The sequence below is a fragment of the Colletotrichum gloeosporioides genome, assembly GCF_011800055.1.
Source record: "Colletotrichum gloeosporioides strain Lc1 chromosome Unknown consensus_30, whole genome shotgun sequence".
Taxonomy (NCBI): Eukaryota; Fungi; Ascomycota; class Sordariomycetes; order Glomerellales; family Glomerellaceae; genus Colletotrichum; species Colletotrichum gloeosporioides.
The window spans coordinates 746991-769346 of NW_025544675.1; the positions used below are offsets into that span (position 1 = coordinate 746991).

General features: G+C 43.7%; 5 protein-coding genes across 5 annotated transcripts; 4 read left to right on the forward strand and 1 right to left on the reverse strand.

Annotated features, from left to right (window-relative positions):
- Nucleotides 1-237: 237 nt before the first annotated feature.
- Nucleotides 238-1215, forward strand: GCG54_00008853 (Oxidoreductase swnN; the record flags this gene model as incomplete). Its single annotated transcript, XM_045408812.1, has 2 exons — nucleotides 238-560; nucleotides 612-1215. The coding sequence occupies 2 exons, from the start codon at nucleotides 238-240 to the stop codon at nucleotides 1213-1215; spliced, it is 927 nt and encodes a 308-aa protein (XP_045266555.1).
- Nucleotides 1216-2008: 793 nt separating this feature from the next.
- On the forward strand, nucleotides 2009-2983 carry GCG54_00008854 (uncharacterized protein; the record flags this gene model as incomplete). The annotated part of the gene is made up of 3 exons (XM_045408813.1): nucleotides 2009-2286; nucleotides 2367-2690; nucleotides 2770-2983. The coding sequence occupies 3 exons, from the start codon at nucleotides 2009-2011 to the stop codon at nucleotides 2981-2983; spliced, it is 816 nt and encodes a 271-aa protein (XP_045266556.1).
- Nucleotides 2984-5671: 2688 nt separating this feature from the next.
- On the forward strand, nucleotides 5672-7960 carry GCG54_00008855 (putative urea active transporter 1; the record flags this gene model as incomplete). The annotated part of the gene is made up of 4 exons (XM_045408814.1): nucleotides 5672-5809; nucleotides 5865-6274; nucleotides 6339-7589; nucleotides 7645-7960. Coding segments are annotated over 4 exons (2115 nt in total), but the record flags the coding sequence as incomplete, so codon positions are not given.
- A 7887-nt stretch (nucleotides 7961-15847) lies between these two features.
- Nucleotides 15848-18388, forward strand: GCG54_00008856 (Spermatogenesis-associated protein 20; the record flags this gene model as incomplete). Its single annotated transcript, XM_045408815.1, has 3 exons — nucleotides 15848-16097; nucleotides 16154-17764; nucleotides 17814-18388. 3 exons carry the CDS (start codon nucleotides 15848-15850, stop codon nucleotides 18386-18388), a joined length of 2436 nt encoding a protein of 811 aa, XP_045266558.1.
- A 197-nt stretch (nucleotides 18389-18585) lies between these two features.
- GCG54_00008857 (uncharacterized protein) lies at nucleotides 18586-20756 on the reverse strand (the record flags this gene model as incomplete). Its single annotated transcript, XM_045408816.1, has 3 exons — nucleotides 18586-20223; nucleotides 20260-20537; nucleotides 20600-20756. 3 exons carry the CDS (start codon nucleotides 20754-20756, stop codon nucleotides 18586-18588), a joined length of 2073 nt encoding a protein of 690 aa, XP_045266559.1.
- Between the last annotated feature and the right edge of the window lie 1600 nt (nucleotides 20757-22356).

The window sequence follows — 22356 nt, forward strand, 5'->3', positions numbered from 1 at the left end:
GAGTTTGCAGCCAGTGGCGCCATCAGAAGTTACACTTGAACACGAAGAGCGGACTTGACGCTTTGACTTATAGAGCTCGTCAATTACTTAAACTTACCAATTGGCATACACCGAAAGCCATGAAGTAAATAACTCCATCAATTGAGCGTTTCTTTTCCATCCTTGTCCCGCACATGTTCATTAACGCTCTACCTCAACAAAACAACCCTGAACTTCGGACCCGCCACTGTCTTTGCAATGGTCAAAGTAGCTATTGCTGGTGGCTCAAGCAGCATCGGCAAAGCTATATTCGATGCCATTGAGAAACTCGGAGCCGACGATGCCATAATTTTGGGTCGGAAGGCAACCGGCGACTCCAAGGTAGTCGTTGTCGACTACACGAGCATCCAAAGTCTCACAGAGGTTCTCGACACACATAAGGTTCACACGGTTATCTCGACCGTTTCCATCGCTGATGATGCCAGTGGAATGGCTCAAATGAACCTCATCGAGGCCGCTGTTGCGTGCCAACACACCAAACGGTTCATGCCGAGCGAGTTTGGAGCCAAATACGACGACGAGTATGTTCTGTCCCTTGCCCTACTTTCTCATCAATTTAATGTGTCTTCTAGGTTCATCCGTGACATCCCTACTTACGAGTGGAAATTCAAGGCAGTTGACCGTCTGAAGGAGACCGATCTTGAATACACCCAATTCTCGAACGGAATGTTCATGGACTACTGGCTCGCGCCACGCATCGAGTCTGCGTTCCGACTCAATCTCCCATGCTGGGTCGACCTTGACAACCACGTTGCAGCCATCCCTGGTGACGGGAACAACCCCATTGTGTTGACTCACTCGCGCGATATCGGGTGCTTCGTCGCAGCAGTGCTGGGTCTACCTCGTTGGGAGCGCAGGTACTATCTAGCAGGAGACAAGTTGACTGTCAACGGCTTCATCGACGTCGCCGAAGAAACAAGCGGCGTGAAGTTTGAAAAGAAGTATGATGAGCTCGATGTATTGCGAGAGGGTAATTGTACCCCGCTTCCGGCGTGGGAGAAAAAGATTCCATCTGCGTACAGAAGAACCGTCATGCGGCAGGTCGCGCTTTCTGGAAAGAGAGTTGCGCAAGGTAAGATGGATTTGCCGACGGAGGGCCGGGTCAACACCCTCTTCCCAGAAATGACAACTCTCACAGTTCGAGAGGCACTGCAAATCTATTATGCACAGGATTGAAATATCTCCTAGTCATGACTAAATAGATGAAGTAGAAGATAGCAAAATCCAATTCCAAAGAGAGTTCGGAAGGGAGTTTTGGAGGAAGAGTTGAGGTTTTACTTAACCACAGACCAAACGAATTTTGTTTTTTACCGCTTGCAAGTAGGAAATAGGGTCGTGTATTTCCTGGAGAATTGTTTGATGTGACAATCATGAAATCATGCCGTTTTGGGGAAATAGAACATCAAGAATGCAAATCATGAGGGCAGCAGGGACAGCAAGGGGGCAATTCTCTCGTATTAAGTTAGTTTGATGTGTGTATCTTGGCATAAGTCCCTACTCTCGCTTGCTAATCCGACCATGGAGTCTTGACAACAGCGCATATTCCACGGGTTATCCTTATTCCTACGGGGGTTCTATGGGCAAAGTCTGGCGCCAACCGCCGGTTGTGGCGCCATCATCGGGCCGTGATTCGCGGCGGGCGGAGTGATAGTCCCTCCGACAGCGCCGATGCTGGGGTTGCATCCCTCCGTGCCGCTTGCGGGCCGGCGCCTATGCGGGGTTCGTCTGACGAGAAGACCAAAAAGGGAAATGTATTTCAGCGCCCAGGGGCATTTCCAACCACCATTCAAATGTTCCCTTATATATCCCTCCGTTTCTCAGCTGCGGTTTTGGCCATGAATTCGCTCGTTTAGTGTGGTTATCGCTCCCAGATTTCTTGCGCAGCGTCCCCATCGGCGGTCCCCTGGTTTTGTTTCTCTGATTCGTCATCCCACTGGCCGTTCGCCAAGGATCTGAAATTCGAGTGCCGATGAGCGACATAAGCCGCGAGGAGGGCCGGCAGTCCAATTACTCTCACGGTGTTTGGAAAGGCAGTCAGGGTCCTTCGGGACCTACCGCGACCCCGAAGCTGAAGCCAGAGGACCTGGCGTGGGATCCGGCGTGGATCCCTGATCACCCCGGCCGGGGCTTCAATCGCATTCCGGAGAGGAACTTGGCGAGACACCATGGGGGATGGGGTGACTCTGAGGAGAAGAGGTTGAAGACCGAAGAGGCTCCCTCTCAAGAACGACAAGAACGAGCGCCAGAGTTTGCTGTCAACGATAAAGGGTATGTGAATGAACAATGAGGAGTTTTTGTGAGCTTGGATTAACTGAGGCGACTTTCAGAGATTCCGAAGTTGATAAGAACGATGCGGCAAAGCCCTCGATAGACTTTCCACATCCGACCATGTCCATACCGCCGCCTTCTGTTGAATTTGGTTTCCGCGTAGCCGTACAGTTAGCCAATGTTAGCGTTCACACTGCAGTCCCAGATAATGCGAAGGAGGTAGAGCTATTCAGAGTCTCCAGTGGCTCATGGTCGGGGTCCTTTGGATCAGGATTCGTTGTGGCGGGAGGGTACTACATTGACGAGGCCCCAAATGGAGCACCCGGGGTAAGTAAGGTCGGAGGGCTTTTGAAACTCTGGACCAATGATGTGAAGCCCGCAGAGTGAGTTTGACGACATGTTGCTGCCTATCTAATGAAGATGCCGGGAGAACAAGGGCTGACGAGTATTTCATGATCACAGGTTCGAGTTGCGAATCAGCGGATCCTTGAGCGGACCAGCAGATGTTTTGAACTCTCTCCAGAAATCTCCCGAGAAAGATGTGGATTCAAGACAGTACTCCTGCCGCATGTCAATTCATGTGACGACGGGGGACGAGAGGTATGCCGAAACGTTGGGCGCCGGGCTTTGGGTTGCAAGTGGAGCATGGAGTAAAGGCGAATTTATCATTGAGTGAGTTCTACGCCTTGCGTTGTTCTCATCAGATACTGATTCACGAGCAGCGCCTATCGTGTCGTCTGAGGTTATGATGGAAAATGAGTGAAGTCATGTTGAAATAGATGAAGATTTGTTTGAGATCAACAGAGAAATGTCCTGTTGCAGTGAGAGCCATCATCAGCTACAAGAATACCCATATTTCACCGCCTCATATGAAGGGAATACAGCTTGCCAGCTAAACTGATGAAACAGCTTCTTGGATCGAACATGTAGTGAGTCACTTGGATCTTTGTAGTGAAACCCCTGATGAAGCTACTTGTTGAGGCCCTCCAGAACAAATGAACGCATGCGTGCCTCGACTGAGTCGCGTGCGCGTGCCTGAAAGCTTTCGATGATTGGTCTCGCTGTAATAGTCGGCTCCAGTCTCCGGCCCGTTAACGAGTCTGCTGGCCGTCGGCGACCGCATCTGGAGCAGAGTCACATCCAAGTGGGAGCCTGGGTAAAGGGAACTCTGATATGGAGCACCAGGAAGCATGCCTGCGCCCGCAAGATCTGGATCACGTCGATCCTGACAGTTGAGGCGTGGAGCCGAAGGCCTGGCCGCGGCCACGAGCATGCAGGTCATCGCATCTGGCTACAGGCCGGCGGCACAAGTCCGTCCCGCATGGAGGTATTGATCCGCCCGGCCGGGACAAGTGAGAGGTAACGTACAACGGCATGCCATTCACCAGCGCAGGGATCTCAAGATTCGGAGTATCTTCCGGAGTCGTGATAACTAACAATTATTTGCTGAGACGAGTCAAGGTATCGTTAATATGATGCTTCAACCAAGCTCGCATATGAGCCCCTTGAAAGCCTCTCACTCAAAGTCGTGAGTATGCTTCTGATAGGGCGTTGGGCCATGCAAGTGCCGTCTAGTATGCTTGGCGTGAGGAAGTCACAAGCCCCGCGTGGGAGAAGAAACAAAGCTTACACTTGCCCAATTGAGATGATCAATTGCGCAGAAGAGTACCATTATGGTTCAGTCTTCCAGTCTAGGTGCGCTGCAGCGGCTGAGTACAAGTGAGATAGGCCTTCACTTCTCATTTTCTCCGTGGTTATAGTTGATGGACAGACGGTATCTAGGCATGTTCGCAAACTAATGAAGCGAATCCCCACGGCGGGGCGGTGTTCGTCTTGGTTTTCTTGGACAAAGTCTTCGCAAAAGCTTGACCTGACCACTGCCGAGGACAGTTTTCAACGTAGAACTTTCCATGACATCTTTGCAGGCGCACGTAGTCAAACCGAAGAAGCCTATGGCATGTTGGCTCTAATATCATATGCTGACAGCATTGAAAAAGTAAGTCCAGATTGTTCCGTGACTCGAGATCTTATGCCGGAGCTCATGCCGACAAGCGCCCCCAAACTGCTGAAGGGATGAAAATGAGATGCGGGTAAGAAGTGCCCGCACAAGCTAAGCTCATTCGACGCGGCGGAGATGTAGATTGAGCATGGCCCGTGCGCCTTGCCGGGGTTCCGTCTCTCCACGCCATCCACACGCATCGCGAATGCTTATCTTTCTCCCTGTCAACCACCAGCGATAACAGCGCGCGATTTGCAACCTCGATTTGAACTCTGATGCAATCAATCAGTAACGGACCCCGATCTGTCCAATCGACTGACTCAATCGCAAGACGATAGGGACAAAGGCACTCGCGGTCTTATCTGCAGCTTTTCTCTGGCCGCCGGCCGCTCCCAGCAACCTCCTGTTCCGCCTCTTCGCCGTTCGATCCTAGGGTTTGGGCCGTCATGGATGTCATGCCGAACGGGTGGACGGGTGACTGTGGATTTGTTCCTAGTGGAACATGTTCATTTTCTCTATCAGATGGATCTCTTCGTTTGCTGAGACGGGGAGGATTCCTTCTGACGAACCCCATGCTGTCAGCACCCAGTCTAGCCAGAAGAGTCCATCCTCTCATCCCCAGTCTTCACGTTTTCGTGTTCTTCAAGTTTCTCAGGGAAGTCCCTGTGGCTCTCGCAAGAATTAAGAGACTCATTTCCATGTGGCCTTCCGTCCACATCACATGAAGCTACATCTCGTCACCTTGAGACGTCAGCGATTTGCAGCTGTCAAGGGCCCTCTGCCTCTGATAGTGCTGTGGGAGAGATATCATCTTACCGTATCACAATCCCGTCGACGCAGATACTACCCAAACAAGCATGCCTCTAGTACCCGAGTGGCTGCAGATCCCTCTTGTTTCTCACCTCCCACCGCCAATCACTGGCCCGGCATCTGCAACTAGACTGCACCATTTTCTATGACTGATTGAATTTTGGCCTTATCTCTTCTCTGCATGCTGCGGCGACGCACCTGTCAAGTTTTATCCAACACAGACTTTGCCGTCTCAAGTTCTGAGGTAGCTTCAGTGGTCCGGTCTAACCATGATAAGTTTAAAGAGGAAGAAAGGATGATTGTGCTCGACCCTCCACCACCACCACCAACCTCGACCCCCAGACTGTCTTACAGCGGGGAGAAACCGAGCCGTTACCGCCTGTGGGGGACGCGGTGCTTGTGTCTCAACTTGCACATGGAAGCAAGCAAGGGTAGCTCCGGTAGTTTAAGCTCCGATAAAGCAACATGATTGAGGTTGCCGCCGGCCAGCTGGAGGGCGCATACATATACGTCGAGTAGCCCAGGCCCAAACTCCCGGTACTCCGTTGTCAAGGGTGCATCTACTTGCCTGAACTACACCATACCATTCCATCGGCGCATCGCGAACTGCCCAAGATGGTGACAGCAGCTCTCTCGCAGGGCGTCGGGTACGGCATCGTGCTCGGCGTGGGCTTTCTCTTCGCCATTGGCATGGTATCCCTCCCCGATATGCCAATTCTGGCCCTGTTCACATGCTAATCGGGCACAGATTGCCACGACCTATGTCCTCAAACGCTACAACAGAGAGCTCCAGACCTCTGAGATGTTCACCACCGCAGGTAGGACGGTCAAGTCTGGCCTTGTCGGTTCCGCGGTCGTCTCGTCGTGGACATGGGCCGCGACGCTTCTTCAATCATCCGGTGTCTGCTACCGATATGGCGTTTCCGGTCCGTTCTGGTATGCTTCCGGCGCGACAGTTCAGATCTTGCTCTTTGCCACGCTCGCGATCGAGTTGAAGCGCAGAGCACCCAACGCACACACGTTCCTGGAGGTCATCAAGGCGAGATACGGCACGGCGACGCACGTTGTGTTCATTGTGTTTGGTCTGATGACGAACATTCTCGTCACCTTGATGTTGATCGTCGGAGGTGCAGCGACAGTCAATGCCTTGACTGGCATGTAAGTCTTTGTCCCCCTCTGATATCGATTGGAGAGGAATCCTGAGGCTGACTGACCTTTACAGGCACACTGTTGCTGCGATCTACCTCCTGCCCGTCGGTGTCGTCGCCTACACCATTGTCGGAGGTCTCAAGGCAACTTTTCTCACTGACTGGGTCCACACCTTCATCCTCCTGATCATCATCATCATCTTCTCCTTGACAGCTTACGCCAGCTCAGACGTCCTTGGTAGCCCCTCCAAGGTCTACGATCTCCTCGTCGAGGCCGCCCTCAGACACCCCGTCTCAGGCAACGCCGATGGATCTTACCTGACAATGAAGTCCCAGGGCGGCGTCGAGTTCTTCGTCATCAACATCGTGGGCAACTTCGGTACCGTCTTCCTCGATAACGGATACTACAACAAGGCTATCGCCGCCTCCCCCGTGCACGCCCTCCCCGGCTACATCCTCGGCGGCCTCTCCTGGTTCGCCATCCCCTGGCTCACCGCCACGACCATGGGCCTCTCTGCGCTCGCCCTCGAGTCGAACCCCCGCTTCCCCACCTTCCCCGACCGCATGACCGAGGCCGAGGTCTCCGCCGGCCTCGCGCTGCCGTACGCCGCCGTCGCCCTCCTCGGCAAGGGTGGCGCCGCCGCGACGCTGCTGATGGTATTCATGGCCGTCACCTCCGCCAGCTCCGCCGAGCTCATCGCCGTGTCGTCCATCTTCACCTACGACATCTACCGCACGTACTTCAAGCCCGACGCCAGCGGCAAGCGCCTCATCTACATGTCGCACGTGTGCGTCGTCATCTACGCGCTCATCATCAGCTCTGTGTCGGTGGGCCTGCACTACAACGGCATCTCGATGGGCTACCTTTACGTGCTCATGGGCGTGCTCATCTCCGCCGCCGTGCTTCCGGCGACGCTGACGCTGGTGTGGAAGGGCCAGAACAAATGGGCCGCGACGCTCTCGCCCATCTTCGGCACCGCCTTTGCGATCATTGGATGGCTTGTCACGGCGAAGAAGACATGCGGCGTGCTGGATGTCACCTGCACGGGCTCGAACAACCCCATGCTGGCTGGTAATGTCATTGCGCTGCTGTCGCCGCTTGTGCTCATCCCGATCTTCACTCTCATCTTCGGCCTGGATAAGTATGACTGGAAGTCGATGATGGCGATCCGCCGGGGCGATGACCACGACGTTGCCACGGACGCGGGCATGGATCTCGAGGAGGATGTACACGGCGGGCGCGAGGAGACGCAAGCTGAGTTCGAGCGGGAGCAGGCCATGCTCACGCGTGCCTTTAAGATTTCCGTCTCCATGACCGCCTTCATGTGAGTTTTTCGTCACCATTTCATGTTTAAGGACCCACACTGACAATGTACACAGGACCATCGCGATGCTCGTGCTCTGGCCGATGCCCATGTATGGCTCCGGCTACATCTTCAGCAAGCCCTTCTTCACGGGCTGGGTCGTAGTCGGCATCCTCTGGATCTTCTGCTCCTTCTTCGCCGTCGGCCTGTTCCCCATCTTCGAGGGCCGCGCGACACTCATCCACACCGTCAAGTCGATGGTATCGGGCAAGAAGCCGACGCGCCACATCTCCACGCAGGGCGAGGAGGAGGTTAATGAGAAGACCAGCCCTGGAACTGCCACTCCCGAGAAGAAGAGCGAGGGGGCTAATGAGACTATCACGTCGAGCTAAGTGCCTTCATATAGGGATGAAGTCCAAAACATACATTACTAGAGAGAATCTGCGGAGTATACGATGTTTCAAAAGCAATGTATTGGCTGGTGCTACGGTCGGCGAAATACCCTCGTTTATTTGAATTCTGTTAGAAAATGATACCATGACATTGAGTAGAGATACAACAATTAGTTTGGCCTGGGAATATGGCGATACGTCAAGAAAAAGTTTATAGCCTGAACATGATCGTGGTTGAAACCGAGGACCCTGAAGATCATGACTGTTGCATCCAAACTCGGCAAAGACGCGAGTCGCGCCTGGAAGTCGGAAGCTGCTCCGGTTTCTTGGAGCAGCCAACGCATGATCAACATCGGTGTGTGAAAACTTTGATAGAAAATTTCCAAGGCCGCAGACAATGGAAAAGAGAAAACGAAAAAGTTTACCTAGTACTCTGAAGCACAATTGCATCATGATGCTCGAAGCAAAAAGTGGCCCCTTGAGAGAAAAGAGAAGTCATTACCGTTATTTAGCTTAGACTGCTTACATGAAAGAATACCCCTCATTCGGCGATAAGCACGTGGTGGGGCAGTCCAGCGTCAGGTACTGCGAGACGGTAGTCGGCCGGGCCCGGGCCTGAGGCCCGAACCCCGGCCTGAATCCCGCCTTTACGTAAGGGATCGGCCACACCACTTTATAGCTAGGCGCGCCTAGTACTTATAGCTAGATTAATTAAGCTACTTTATATAGGTTATAAGCCCTCTAAATACCTAAATCTATCTATTAGATAGTGAGGTTATTCCTAAGTAGCTATTAGGATTTTAACTTTATAGTTTAGTAATTACTATAAAGTAATTAATAAATTACTAAACTACTAGAAGTGATATTTCTAAGTAGAGGTTATAGCTATTATAATATATATCTCCTATTTATAAAATCTCCTTAGCTTCTAGGCTACTAAAGTTAATAATTATTTAATAATTGCTATAGTTATATAGTAATAACTACTTAATAACTATTTAATAATCACTTAAACCCCTCTTAAACTACTAAATTAATTAAACGAATTAATATATTTTTAACTAGTAATCTAACTCTATCTTCTTCTAGTTTTACTAGGAGGGGACTATCTTAGTTAAGTCCTCCTAACCTTCTTCTTTCTTCTACTAACCTTATAGTTAAAGTAGCTATATAGAAAGTAGCTAATAAGGGATTAGATCTAAGAAATCTAGTATATAACACTATCCCTAAGCTAACTAAAGTTATAAGTTTTTAGTTATAAGAGATTAATCTTAAGAATACTTTTAAGGTAATAAGACTTCTCTTCTACTTAATAGATAAAAGAATACTAGATAAATATAATAGGGATATAGTTTTTAAAGAAGATAAAGTAGTAGTAGTTAAGGATCTAAGATCTTTAGGTGATTTAATACTTATAGGTTTTATACTTATTAGATAGTTACTTATAGAGAAGATCTAATATAATCTCTTAGAAGAAATAATTAATAATAGTCTTTTTATTATAGCTTTAGCTTTCTATATCTTTATTAAGACTAAAGAATATACCTAGAAGTTTAATAAGCTAGCTATAAGTAAAATCTATAATAACTAGAATAAAATAATTAGAGTTAACTATAGAAATATTAAGGATTTTATTTAAGATCTTTATTTAACTTTTAATAAACTGAATAGTTTTAGTATAAGTTTATTAATTATAGCTTTTACCTATAGATTTATCTAGGGTTTTAAATGTTTTAATTAGGCTAAAGTAGATACTATAGAGAATAACTTTATTATAGAAATTTATACTTATAATAACCTCTTATAAGAACTTAGAGGCCTTAGTGAGAAGGAATAATATAAATAAGCCTCTTAAGGTATTAAGGCTCTATTAAATAAGAAGAAGTTTACTATAAAGAAGTAAACTTAGCCCTCTAAGCCTATAAATAACAGAGAGATATAATAGTAGGATTTATATACTTCCTATAATTCTAAGTATTTATAAAACCTTTATAAATATAAGATATACTCTTATTATTATAGAAAGGCTTCTTTATACCTTATTTCTTATAATAAGTACTTATTAAAGTATTATAAGTATTATACTATAAAGTTTAATAAGTTTAAGTACTTAAACGTATTATAAATAACTATATAAATAACTATATAGGTATCTACTTTAGTATTTACTTTAGAAGGTTAAACTTAAGATAGTATCTTTAGAAACTCTAGTATTAAATAGGATATTAACTATTAATCTAAGGCTTTTATAGATACCTTATTAGCTTAAACTTAGAAGAGGACCTTTTTATTATTCCTAGTAGATAACTTTAGAGTATTTAGTTTATACTTTAACCTTTAATCTCTTACTAGAGATCTATATAAAGTTAACTATATATAAAGAGTTAAGAAGTAACTAATAAAGAGATTTAAATCCTCTATTTAGAGTTTTACTAGCTAGATTACTGAAATAGAGACTAATAGTCTCTTTATATATAGTGCTATTAAGGAAATTAATAAAGAAGAAAGTAATAACTAAGAAGTATAACTAAGCTAATATATTATATCTATAGCCTCTATTAGGAGGATAGACTTCTTTATACTAAATATTAGTACTAATAGGTATATTCTTAATAATCTCTCTATTTTTAAGGAACTTTAAGATCTCCTTTAAGGATTAACTATAAACTATATAGGTAGAAAGGACTAAATTAGTTAAGCTATTAGTATAGCTAGGGTAATTACTACTAAGCTAAGTAGTAAAAAAACTACTTTCTAACTATATAATACTCTTTATAAACTTTATAATATAGTATAAATTATTAGTATTAGTCTTCTTTAGAAGATAGGTATCTATTTTAATAGTCTAAATAATACTTTAGTTTATAAAGATATATTTAAAGCTATTACTAACTTTAAATAGGATATATAAGTCCCTTAGTTTTAGATCTATCCTTCTAACTAAAGTAATAAATTCAGCTCTTTTAGGCTAAATTACTAAACTTTTTATACTTATTTAAGGTATCTATCTAGAAAAGTAACTATTACTACTATAAGAGATATTAATATAAACCTCTTTAGAGTACCTCTTATAAGATATAAATATTATATCTACTTTATAGCAAAATTAATATAATAACTTAGTAATAGATAATAAGAATAACTAACTTAAGTTTTTTAGAGGTTTTAGATTAACTTCTTAGAATTAATACTATAAAGCTTTAGAGGTATTACTTATAACCTCTATATTATAGGAGCCTTCTTAATTTATAGATAGTTCTAAGTATTTAAATTAAAGAAAGATATAACTATTTAGCTATAAAATTAGTTTCTAAAAAAGATTATAATAATAAATAGTATTATTTACTTCTCTAAGGTTATTATAGATAATAATATAGTTCTTCTTAAGGTAATAAAGCTTTTTACTTAAGAATAAGGCTTTTATCTAGAAATAGTAGCTTTAAACTATTATTAGTAGAATAGGGGGGTAGAAGGTTTTAATAAAGTTATATAGTAGAAAGTATAAGTAATATATATAGAAGCTAGCTTTCTTAAATCCTTTTAGCCTTAGTTAATAAAAATTTCTACTAAAGTTAATAATCTACTATTTAATAATAAGAGTAATATTAGTCCTTATAAGAAATTAGTAAATATTTTTAATATATCTCTTATTATAAGAAAACTATATATATGCTATCTCTACTATTAAAGTTACTAAGTTTATATCTATATTCACCTAGATAGCTATCTATATATGAAAAGATAAAAGATAAGGCTTAAAGCTAAACTTAAAAGATTTATAGGATATAATAGCTTCTATAGTAATATCTTCTATATTCTTATTAAAAGGACTAATAGTATTTAGTAGGTAAAGGATATAATATTTAAAGAAGATAAAGGAGAGCTCCCCTTAGTTAAATTTAATAACTTATAGCTAAGAGAAGAAGTTAAATTAGAAATATATAAGTATAGTAATAAACTACTAACTATAACTTATAAGGCTAAGTCTTAGTTTTATAATTTAAATATAAAGTTATATTATTATATTTATTTTATTAAATAAGAATAATTATAAGGGGAGGTAGATAATTTATACTTAGAAGATACTTAAGAATTAGAGGGTAATAATAAATAAAAATAAGAAGATAAGCCTCCTTAAGAATAAGAAGAAGTTAGTAGAAAGGGGGGTAGTTTATTAACCTTAGATCTAAAACTATATATATTAATATAAGATATTAGTATTATAAATATATAGGTATAATTAATACTAAAAGAAGATTCTCTTCTATATTAATATTCTCCTATTACTCCTCTAAGTTAGAGTTTTCTTACTATCTCTTACTAGTAATAGAGTTCTTCTACTATATTATTATAGTTAGGATCCCTTATTATTTCCCTCTAAATACCTTAACTAATATAAAGAAGACTAAGGGGAAGACTAAAAAGTAGTAGTAGAGGTTTTATTCTTATAAGATTACTAAGAGTAACTACTTCTTTTTTAAGTTAAATAACTTAGATATTTAGAACTTAGGTATTATATAATATGAAGAAGTTTAATAGAGAATTTAATAAGATAGGGGCTATAGAGATTAACCTAATTAATAACGAAATAGATTAGGAACTAATTACTTTTACCTTCTTAGTATCTAACCTATTATAAGCCTTTAGCTTAGAGATTTATTTACCTATAACTTTTAGAAAGTAGGAGGTAATAGAAGAAGGACCTCTAAAGTTAGCTATCTTTAATACTATAAAGACTTAAGTTAAAAGCTTATAAGGGATAAAATACTAATAGCTTAAAGAGTTTTTAGATAGCCTTAAATATCTCCTAAGTAAATAAGTATATAATAAAAAGGTTACTATAGATAGAAGACTTAATAGAGTTAGAGTAAGATAGGTTATCTATAGTAACTTTTAAAATAAGGATAGTAAGATAGTTTATATTACTATTACTAATCTTATTACTCTATAAGTCTTTTTATTAATTATAATACTTAAGGATTTAAAACTTCACTAGGTTAATATAGTTATAGCCTTCCTAAATACCTTTATAGGAGATTATAATATCTTTATTACTTAACCTTATAGGTTTAATAATAGATCTAGCTAGTTCTATAGATTAAAAAGAGCTCTCTATAAGCTAAGAGAATCCCCTCTTCTCTAGTATAAGTAAATTATTACTATTCTTAAGTAATTAGGGTTTAATTTACTCCTAAAAGAACCTTATATTTTTATTAATAAGGATAGTATTATAATATTACTTTATATTAACGATATACTTATTACTATACTTAATATTAAGTAAGTTAATAACTTTAAAAATAACTTATATAACTTCTTTTAGATTAAAGATTTAGGTAAGGTATAATAGTTTCTTAGGTTTAAGATTATTTATTACTAGAAGATAAGATAACTTTAGATCTTATAAACTAAGTATATTAATAATATATTAATAGAGAAGGGTATTACTAAATATAACTAAGTTCCCTACCCCTCTAGTAATATTTAACTACTAGAGATTATAGAATAATATAAAATACTTACTAAGATATATAAATATTAAAGTAATCTAGGTAAGTTATAGTAGATTATAAATAGTATATAACTAGATATTATAATACCTATAGGTAGAGCTACTAAAAATTAATAATATACCTCTAAAAAGTATAATAAACTACTAAGATTAATATAGAGATATCTTTATAGCTTATAATAATTAGTACTCTATTTTAGTAGTTTAGGTTATTCTATTAATAACCTCAAATTATTAGTATTTTATAATACTAACTAGTCTAATTATAAAAGAATAAATAAGTTAATAGCTAGCTATATAGTTATATATAGAGGAATACTAATTACTTAGAAATTAATATTATAATTATTTATAACTATATTAACCTATAAGGCTAAGTAGATAAATCTAATATTTAGAGAGAAAGCTTTACTATATATTATAGATCTCTTTAAAGGGATAAATATCTCTATTTAACTACCTCTCTAAGTATATATAGATTTTATAAATACTTTTAATAATTATCTATTAAGTAAATAGTTACTTAAACTATACTATATTAAGATTAAATATTATTAGATTATTAATAATATTAGTAATAGAGATTTTAAGATTAATTATATCTTAACTTATAAGATAGTTACTAATAGCCTTACTAAACTATTAGTAATAGAGAAATATTATAACTTTATTAGAATATTAGGTTTATTTAAACTACTTATAACTAATAATAAGTCTTAATCTAAGGATAATATCTTAAGACTTAATCTTAATTAAGTCTTATATACTTATTTATTTCTTTTATATATAATAACTTTATTCCTTTATATCTTACTAACTAATTAACTTTTATAGTTAGACTTTATATTATTTTAATCGCCTTAATTTACTCTTTTTAATAGTTAAATTACTAATTATAAAAATCTCCTATATAAGAAGTTATTTAATAATAAAAGCTTAGAAAGTAATTAAAGACTTTAATTTCACTAAGTTATAAGTTTATTACTAAGTTAGATATCTTAGTTAATATTTATTTATATTAAAATATAATAATACTAACTACTAAAAGAGATATAAACTTAAGTTTAATTTACCTAATTTTAATTAGATCTTAAAAGTATAACTTAGAATAAAAATAAAAAAGAGAACTAGATTTTATAGTATTTTCTAATAATTATCTTAGTTAATTAAGTTTATATAAAATATTAATATATCTTAGAACTAACTTTTATAAGAATCTATAAACTCTATTTATTTTAAAGTATTAAGTTTAATTATAAAATATAGAACTTATATTATTTAACTAATATTAAGGAGTTAATTAGACCTAATTACTATAAATTTAATTTAAATTTAAGGCTTTAAAGTTAAGTTATTAGTTTTTTTAATCTAAGTCTATATAATCTAGAGGTAGCTAAACTACTAAACTATATAGCTTAAGTTTATATTAAAATTACTTTAAAGTTAGTGAGGGTTTTATATTATAATTAATATATAACTAAGAGTTAGAGGTTAGAAGTATTTTAAGAAGTAAGATAGGATAATAAAGTTAATATAAAAAGGAAAGTATAAAGAAGATAGCTAGAAATAAAGCTAATAGTTATATAATTAATCTAATTACTACTTTAGGATAGGAATAGCTTTATAAGGTATAGGAGGTATTAGCTAAAAGGGGGGTATGAGATAGTAGTTAGCTAGGCCTAGGCCTAAGGCCTGAACCCTAGCCTAAATCCCACCTTTACGTAAAGGATTAGTTACACCACTTTATAGCCAGGCGCGCCCGGCGCTTATAGCTAGATTAATCAAGCCACTTCACGCAGGTACCGAATAACCGTTCAGGCATCGTGCAGCAGTGACGTCTCTGCTTTCCGCGCCCCTCCAGCCTCCAGTTGCTGCCCCCCCTCCGAGACCCCGTTCCGTCGTCCGCCCGCCCAGCCGCTGGTGTTGTGTTGCGTTTGACGCTCAACGGCTTTACCGCTCGAGTCGACCAACAATTAAACGGGTCTCGCGTTCCACACACCATACACTGGAGCCTCTGCAGCCGGGTCGTTCGTCAGACCGCGTCTTTCCTGAACTACAAAGGCCACCTTCTGGAAAACTTCGATCCCGTTCGCCACATGACTCGTTTTTTCTCCGACTTGCTGTGCAACAACCCACCAACCTAACCTGCAACTTGCTCACCTTGCGCCGCCAGATTCCTCGGGCCGACTGACGAGCTAAAAGCTGCTGCCGCTGCATTCGCTTCCCCCCGTATCGATACCCTTGACCGGCACCTCGAGGACCCCTGGACGGAGAATCTCGTGATACTTCGATTTGACGAGCTGTGTTCGACTCGCCGCGCAACACCACCTGCTTGAATCATACAGAGCTCCAAGCCACATAGCGCTACATACACCATGGTCGCCTCTGAGCTGTCGCAGGCGGCGCGGGCTGAGCAACCCCAATCGCAGCTCACAGCTGAGCTGAAGGACGATGCGCCGCAGACCGTCCCGCTGGTGAACCGCGTCGGCCAGAGCAAGAGCCCCTACGTCCGCAGCCATGCCGAGGGCAAGGTTGCGTGGCAGCTGCTCGACGACGAGACGATCGACCGGGCGAAGAAGGAGAACAAGTTGATCTTTCTCCACATCGGCTTCAAGGCCTGCCACTGTAAGCAATATGCCATTCCATGGTCTCGGGGACTTCGCTAACTCTCGCACCTTCAGATTCGCGACTCACATCTACCGAATGTTTCACCCACTCAGAATGCGCCAAGATCCTGAACGAGTCCTTCATCCCCGTCATCATCGATCGCGAGGAACGCCCCGAGCTCGATACCATATACATGAACTACGTCCAGGCCGTCAGCGGGAACGGTGGCTGGCCGCTGAACCTCTTCCTCACCCCCGAGCTTGAGCCAGTTTTCGGCGGCACCTACTACCCCGCACCGGAGCCGAACAACGGCAGCTCCGGAGACGATGAGCGTCTGGATTTCCTGGCTATTCTGAAAAAGCTACAAAAGGTCTGGAAGGAGCAGGAAGCAAGGTGCAGGCAAGAAGCGAAGGAGGTTGTGGTGAAGCTGCACGACTTCGCCGCCGAGGGAACTCTCGGGGCCACAAGTACTGTTGAGCCTGGCGTCGCAGGCTCGCAGAGTGCTACACTCGCGAGATCTGAGACTGGCCTGGAGCACCCTGGAACGGGCAGGACGGCTGCTGTGGTGTCGAGCGAGCTTGACCTTGAGCATTTGGAAGAGGCCTACACACACATTGCGGGCACTTTCGACCCTGTGTACGGTGGTTTCGGCGTTGCGCCCAAGTTCCCCACCCCGCCGAAGCTGTCCTTCTTGCTGCGCCTGCCGAGATACCTTGCCCCTGTGCAGGATGTGGTTGGCGAGACCGAGTGCGCGCACGCAGCTGAGATGGCTCTCTTCACGCTGCGTAAGATCCGCGACAGCGGTCTGCGCGACCACGTCGGAGGCCACGGCTTTGCGCGGTACTCCGTCACAGCCGACTGGAGTGTGCCGCGCTTCGAGAAGCTGGTCGTACACAATGCCCTTCTTCTTGGCCTGTACTTGGATGCCTGGCTGATTGCCACGGGTGGCGAGAAGAACGGAGAGTTCTACGATGTCGTGGTCGAGCTGGTGGATTATCTGACCAGCGCCCCAATCAGCTTACCCGACGGTGGTTTCGTCTCAAGTGAGGCAGCAGACTCATACCGTCGCGGAGACAGACACCTGCGGGAGGGAGCATACAGCCTGTGGACAAGAAGGGAGTTCGACTCGGTCATCGGCGACGACCACGAGGCCGCGCTGGCCGCTTCGTACTGGAACGTCCTCGAGGACGGTAACATCGAGCCCGACCAAGACCCGAACGACGAGTTCGTAAACGAGAACATCTTGCGCGTTGTCAAGGACAAGGCCGAGATCGGACGACAGGCTGGTATCACCATTGACGACGTCGAGAGAGTGTTGGCTTCAGCCAAGCAAAAGCTCAAGGCCCACAGAGAAAAGGAGCGCACGAGACCTGAAGCCGACACTAAGATTGTCGCAGGACGTAATGGACTTGTAATTGGTGCTCTGGCGAGAACAGGATCGGCCTTGGCACCTTTTGACGCCGACAGAAGCAATGCGTGCTTCGAGGCAGCTAGCAAGGCCGCGGCATTCATCAGAGCCAACCTCTGGGATGAGAACGAGAAGATTCTTTACAGAATATACAGTGAGGGCCGGGGGGACACGAAGGGCCTGGCGGATGACTACGCACACCTCATTGAGGGTCTGATCGACCTGTATGAGGCTACTGGAGAGGAGAAATGGGCTGAGTTTGCGGATGAGCTTCAGAGTGAGTTGCATTCTACATGATTTTATTGGCGCCACTGACACATTCACAGAGGTCCAAATCGACATTTTCTACGATAGCACTTCAGTGCCAGCTACGACCCCAACATCCCCCACCGCTCGATCCTCATGCGGCGCCTTCTACACAACCCCCGAAAACGCCCCGCACACGATCCTCCGCCTGAAGGACGGCATGGACACGGCGCTCCCCTCGACCAACGCCGTCTCTGTCTCCAACCTCTTCCGCCTTGGCATAATGCTCAGCGACGAAGCCTACACCGCCCTCGCCCGCGAGTCCATCAACGCCTTCGAGGCCGAGATCCTCCAGTACCCCTGGCTCTTCCCCGGCCTGCTCTCTGGCGTCGTCACGGCCCGCCTCGGCGGCGCGACGTGGGTCGTCATCCGCAAGGATGGCGTCAATGACGACGAGATCGCGACGAAGCTGTTGCGGAAGATTCACTCCGAGGCCAGAGGCGGGTTGAGGAACATCATTGTGTTGAAGAGCGAGAACGACGCGTTGGCGAAGAGGAGCCCTGCACTTAAGGAGCTTGTGACCACGCAGAAGCCTGGGGCGTACAGGCTTGAGGACGGTATTTACAGGCCTGTCAATAGGGCTGATGTAGCGTGATAAGCCGGTTTGAATTTCGGAAAAGTTGCTTCGATTCTGTGAGGTTGTCGAGGGCGAGGAGTTTGGGGTGTTTATTACCCGTAGATATGAGAACTGGTTGATTGGATGTATGTAGCTCCGGTTTTGATGCCGTAAATGACTGCAAATTACTTGTCTCCTATCTTCATTGCTTTCCTTGTGATCTTGGACCTCTTAGATCAAATAATTCTGACTCGTGTCTGCGGCAGCGCCTCGATAAACTCTATGTCTTCCTCATGGCCGCTGGCTCTTATGGACCCTAGTCTCCGATATCTGTCGTTTTCTGTCAATTCAAGTATAAGACCCCTCATATCTGCTCCATCAGCGTCATTATAGAGTCCGGTATCATAATATGTCCAGAGTAGGAAAGCCTCTCCAGTCACGTCATTCAAGGTGTCAAACCAAACGTGACCTTTGAGTCCTGGTAAAGGAGATACCATAGCCGAATTGGGACCCGTCTTGGCACCGGGTTGCAGTTTTGCCCACATGCATGGTCCTTCTATAGTCAAAATGCCACTCTTGACTTCGCCAGTCTCCTCCTTACTGGGATATTCCATTTCTGCCGAAATCATTGAGGCGAGTTCGACACATTCACCGACCTTCGTTAACATCGTACCCGGTCTTACTTTCCCGTCAAGACATGCCCAAGACCACGATGGTGCTCTGTACTGGCTGGCTCTCTTGGCCGAGCCTCCTACGAACCAAGTCAGTTGACGTATCGATTCGTCCTCCCAAAGACCAGCTAGATAGCGATGTAGTCCCGGCTGCCACTCGTTAAGCCTCTTCTGCATGTCGTTTGCCAGCCCAGACAATGCAACAAGTTTGTCGCTAGCCCTGGTGAGTTGTAGGTTTGCGTAGTGTTCGACTACTACATCCCATTCGAAAAATAACTGGTGCCGATGGGACGGTCTATTGTTATCGCGTTCTGCGGCCAGCAGTTGCTTCCACGGCTTCTCTGTTGGCGTTTCCTTAGGATCACCTTCACAGGAGTCCATTCCCTCCGGGTGCATCTCACAACAGGTTCTTGCGCGGCACTCCCAGAACACCTGCTTCGACCCAAAATATAGGGTACGGGGTGCCAGAAGCCTCTCCTGCACAACCCATGACCGTTGACACAGGGGTTCGTGCTGGAATGTGTATCTCCACGACCAAAGTTTCTCTCGCTCACACATAAAGTCCATCATTTCGCCGTCTGGCTCCATCTTGAAGCTGAAGACAGTCGGCCCTGCTTTTGCCGGGTCTCGCTCAAAGAAACATCCACCCTCGTCGTCTTTCGCACCAAGAGCTCCGATACCAATATACGCATTTCGATACACGTCTTGCATAGTGGAGGCCTCGTGACGCCAATCCTCAGCTGAGTCCTGAAAAATGCAGAGACGGTCTATCCACAGGTAGTGAATGCCAAGTCGTTGGGCTATGATCATAGCATCTCTGAATGTCTTTGGCAACCCATCAAATGGCTGCCATTCTCTCAAACCACTCATAGTTGATCGAAGTAATCGTAGAAGGCTGTGTGCAGGCTTTGAACCCCAGCAGTAGCTAAGTGCTGCGTACTGTATAGCTGCAGGGCATTCGGAGCCTTGTACCAACCGGAATGAGCTCGACTCATTCATTTGCAATAGACGAGTAGGTCGATAAGATGTCGCTAAGTCTGGCTGCCGACATGCTTGGTGAGACTCGGTGCATGTTTCCATCCAATCACCGATGATAGACCATGTACTAGCGCTGTTGGTTGATGCTTCACACTCAAAATTTATGTTCCGATCTTCGTTGATATCTTCGTATAGATTGTCAGTTTTCTGATTATTCAAGGTATACTAGAATCCGTCTTTGTGATTTGATGTCTTACCTACAGCTTTAATCAAGAAATCCATACATCGATACGTCTTGGCTAAAATTTGTATCGAGAAGAAATGGTATTCCCAATCTATATCCATACTGAAGACTGAGAAATAGCACCTGGAATCTTCTTCATCTTCTTGAAGCGAGCTCGGTATGTCGATATGACTCCACCTATAGAAATGGTTGCATATGGCACACCCATCATGCATCGAGGCCATGAAAGAGGTCGCAGTCTTATGATGAATGAATAAGCATTCAGAGGGTTCAAGGTCGGCAAAATCATCACTGTCTAATGAATTATTCGTCATATATTCATGGGCATCGATCATATTGACTCATATCTTTGCGTACCTTCCGAGAGAGATGACCAATACTTTGCGAAACCATCTCTTGGCTCATCGTAGTCGCCCCCCCATTGTGCTTCCAATTCATTGAGCATTCCCACACGCTTGGTGCGGCCGGGATCCCATATCCCTTCGACACCCTCCTTGCACACGTCGCAAAGCATGTTGGTCAGGTCGATGGGGGAGGGGTTCCAAGGAGGAGCGGTGTTCACGCTGACAATTGGCGGCAGTGAGTTCTGAGGCTTGACTCAGACATGATGTTGCCAGTGTGCGGGGTCTGGTTCTTAAAGTAAGCTTACTGCTGGCAGCCTGATTTCGTCTGCCAATCCAACCCCCTAAATGCTACACCTCGCTTACTTCTTAAGTCCCACATCATCGGCGATTGAACAATTATCGGATCCCAGAGCGGGTCAGCTGTTCAAAAAGTCGTCTGAGTCCTCACTGTACTCTGTATTGAACAGGGGATTAAGTTCCATTTCACTTCGACAGGGCACCGTCTTGACGATAATTCTTAAGGAATTTTGTACGACAGGGAAAAGCGCGCAAGCCCTATGTTTCTTAACATGAACGGAAAGATCAACCGTCAAAACGAATGCACGTCGAAGTGGTCACTATGCAGTCTATGCAAAATGCTCAATCACGCTTCATTTGCGGGGCCAGATGCATATCAACCCTAGAAGACCCCAGGAAGAGGCCCTCTTGGCCGCCTCATTGTGTGCCAACGAAAGCCTGTTGCAACGAATATGCACCTGTTGCCCAATTCGCTTTTTTTCAGTGAGCCCAGAAATCAATTGCATAACGCTACGTGAAAATTGCCCCGCCGTCTCCCTGGCGCAGTGGCTGATGGCCTCCAGATGCTTGCGTCACCGGCGATCTCGACTTAACGCACAGCCTGTTTAACAGTCGGATTTGAACAGACGAAGGCTTGGAGACGCCGCATGTAAAAGTAAACACTCACATAACAAGGCGCGATAATAATAGACGACGGTATGCATTACCTGTCATGCAGGTAGTTGGCCGCAGCACTTCAACTCGTCCGTCTTGTTCAGATGGCTAGGCAACGCAGCTGAGCACATCCATAAAATTGATTTCATACGTGTCATAACTGACTTTCAAGCGTGAGAATGGTTGAAATTTCCAATCAATTATGTCACATTATCTTTCTTTCCGTCTATCAGCCAGTGTCAATCAACACTTACCTTCACTAACGTGTAGTGGGTCTGGATATCCGGGGCGCAAGCCAAAAATAATCGCAACCAAAAACAATACACAGCGATGCAAAGCCGTTTGGTTCCAATAGAAATGGAGAATGTGAAAGAGAAATGTGATAGTCCTCAGGCAGCTTCAAAGTAAGTTTTCTGCTGTCTAGAGTTGTAACGAAGATAGGATGTTGAGCTTTGGGTATTATAACTCTCAAGCTGTTGCTGCAAAATATTTCCTTGGATACATCATGAGAATACTCAATATTCAGGCTGACTAGGTATTATCATTACGAAGAGGATAGTTACGCTGTTTCTTCTATTTTTCTAGCCATCTCTTCAAAAGTCATCTTTCTAGTCGGCAACAAAACATGTCCTATCGACGTAAGATTAGACAGTTTTTTTCGCTCTCGTACGCGAAGCCCCAAGTACCTTTATATCACCAGGTTCCCCCGGTTTATAGCTGAAGTTTTGTTCTCAAAATTACCTCCTATCTGGCCGGCGTCAGTGTGCGTAGACGGCGACAGACAGCGACGACGATGACAACGACGACAGCAATAAAGAG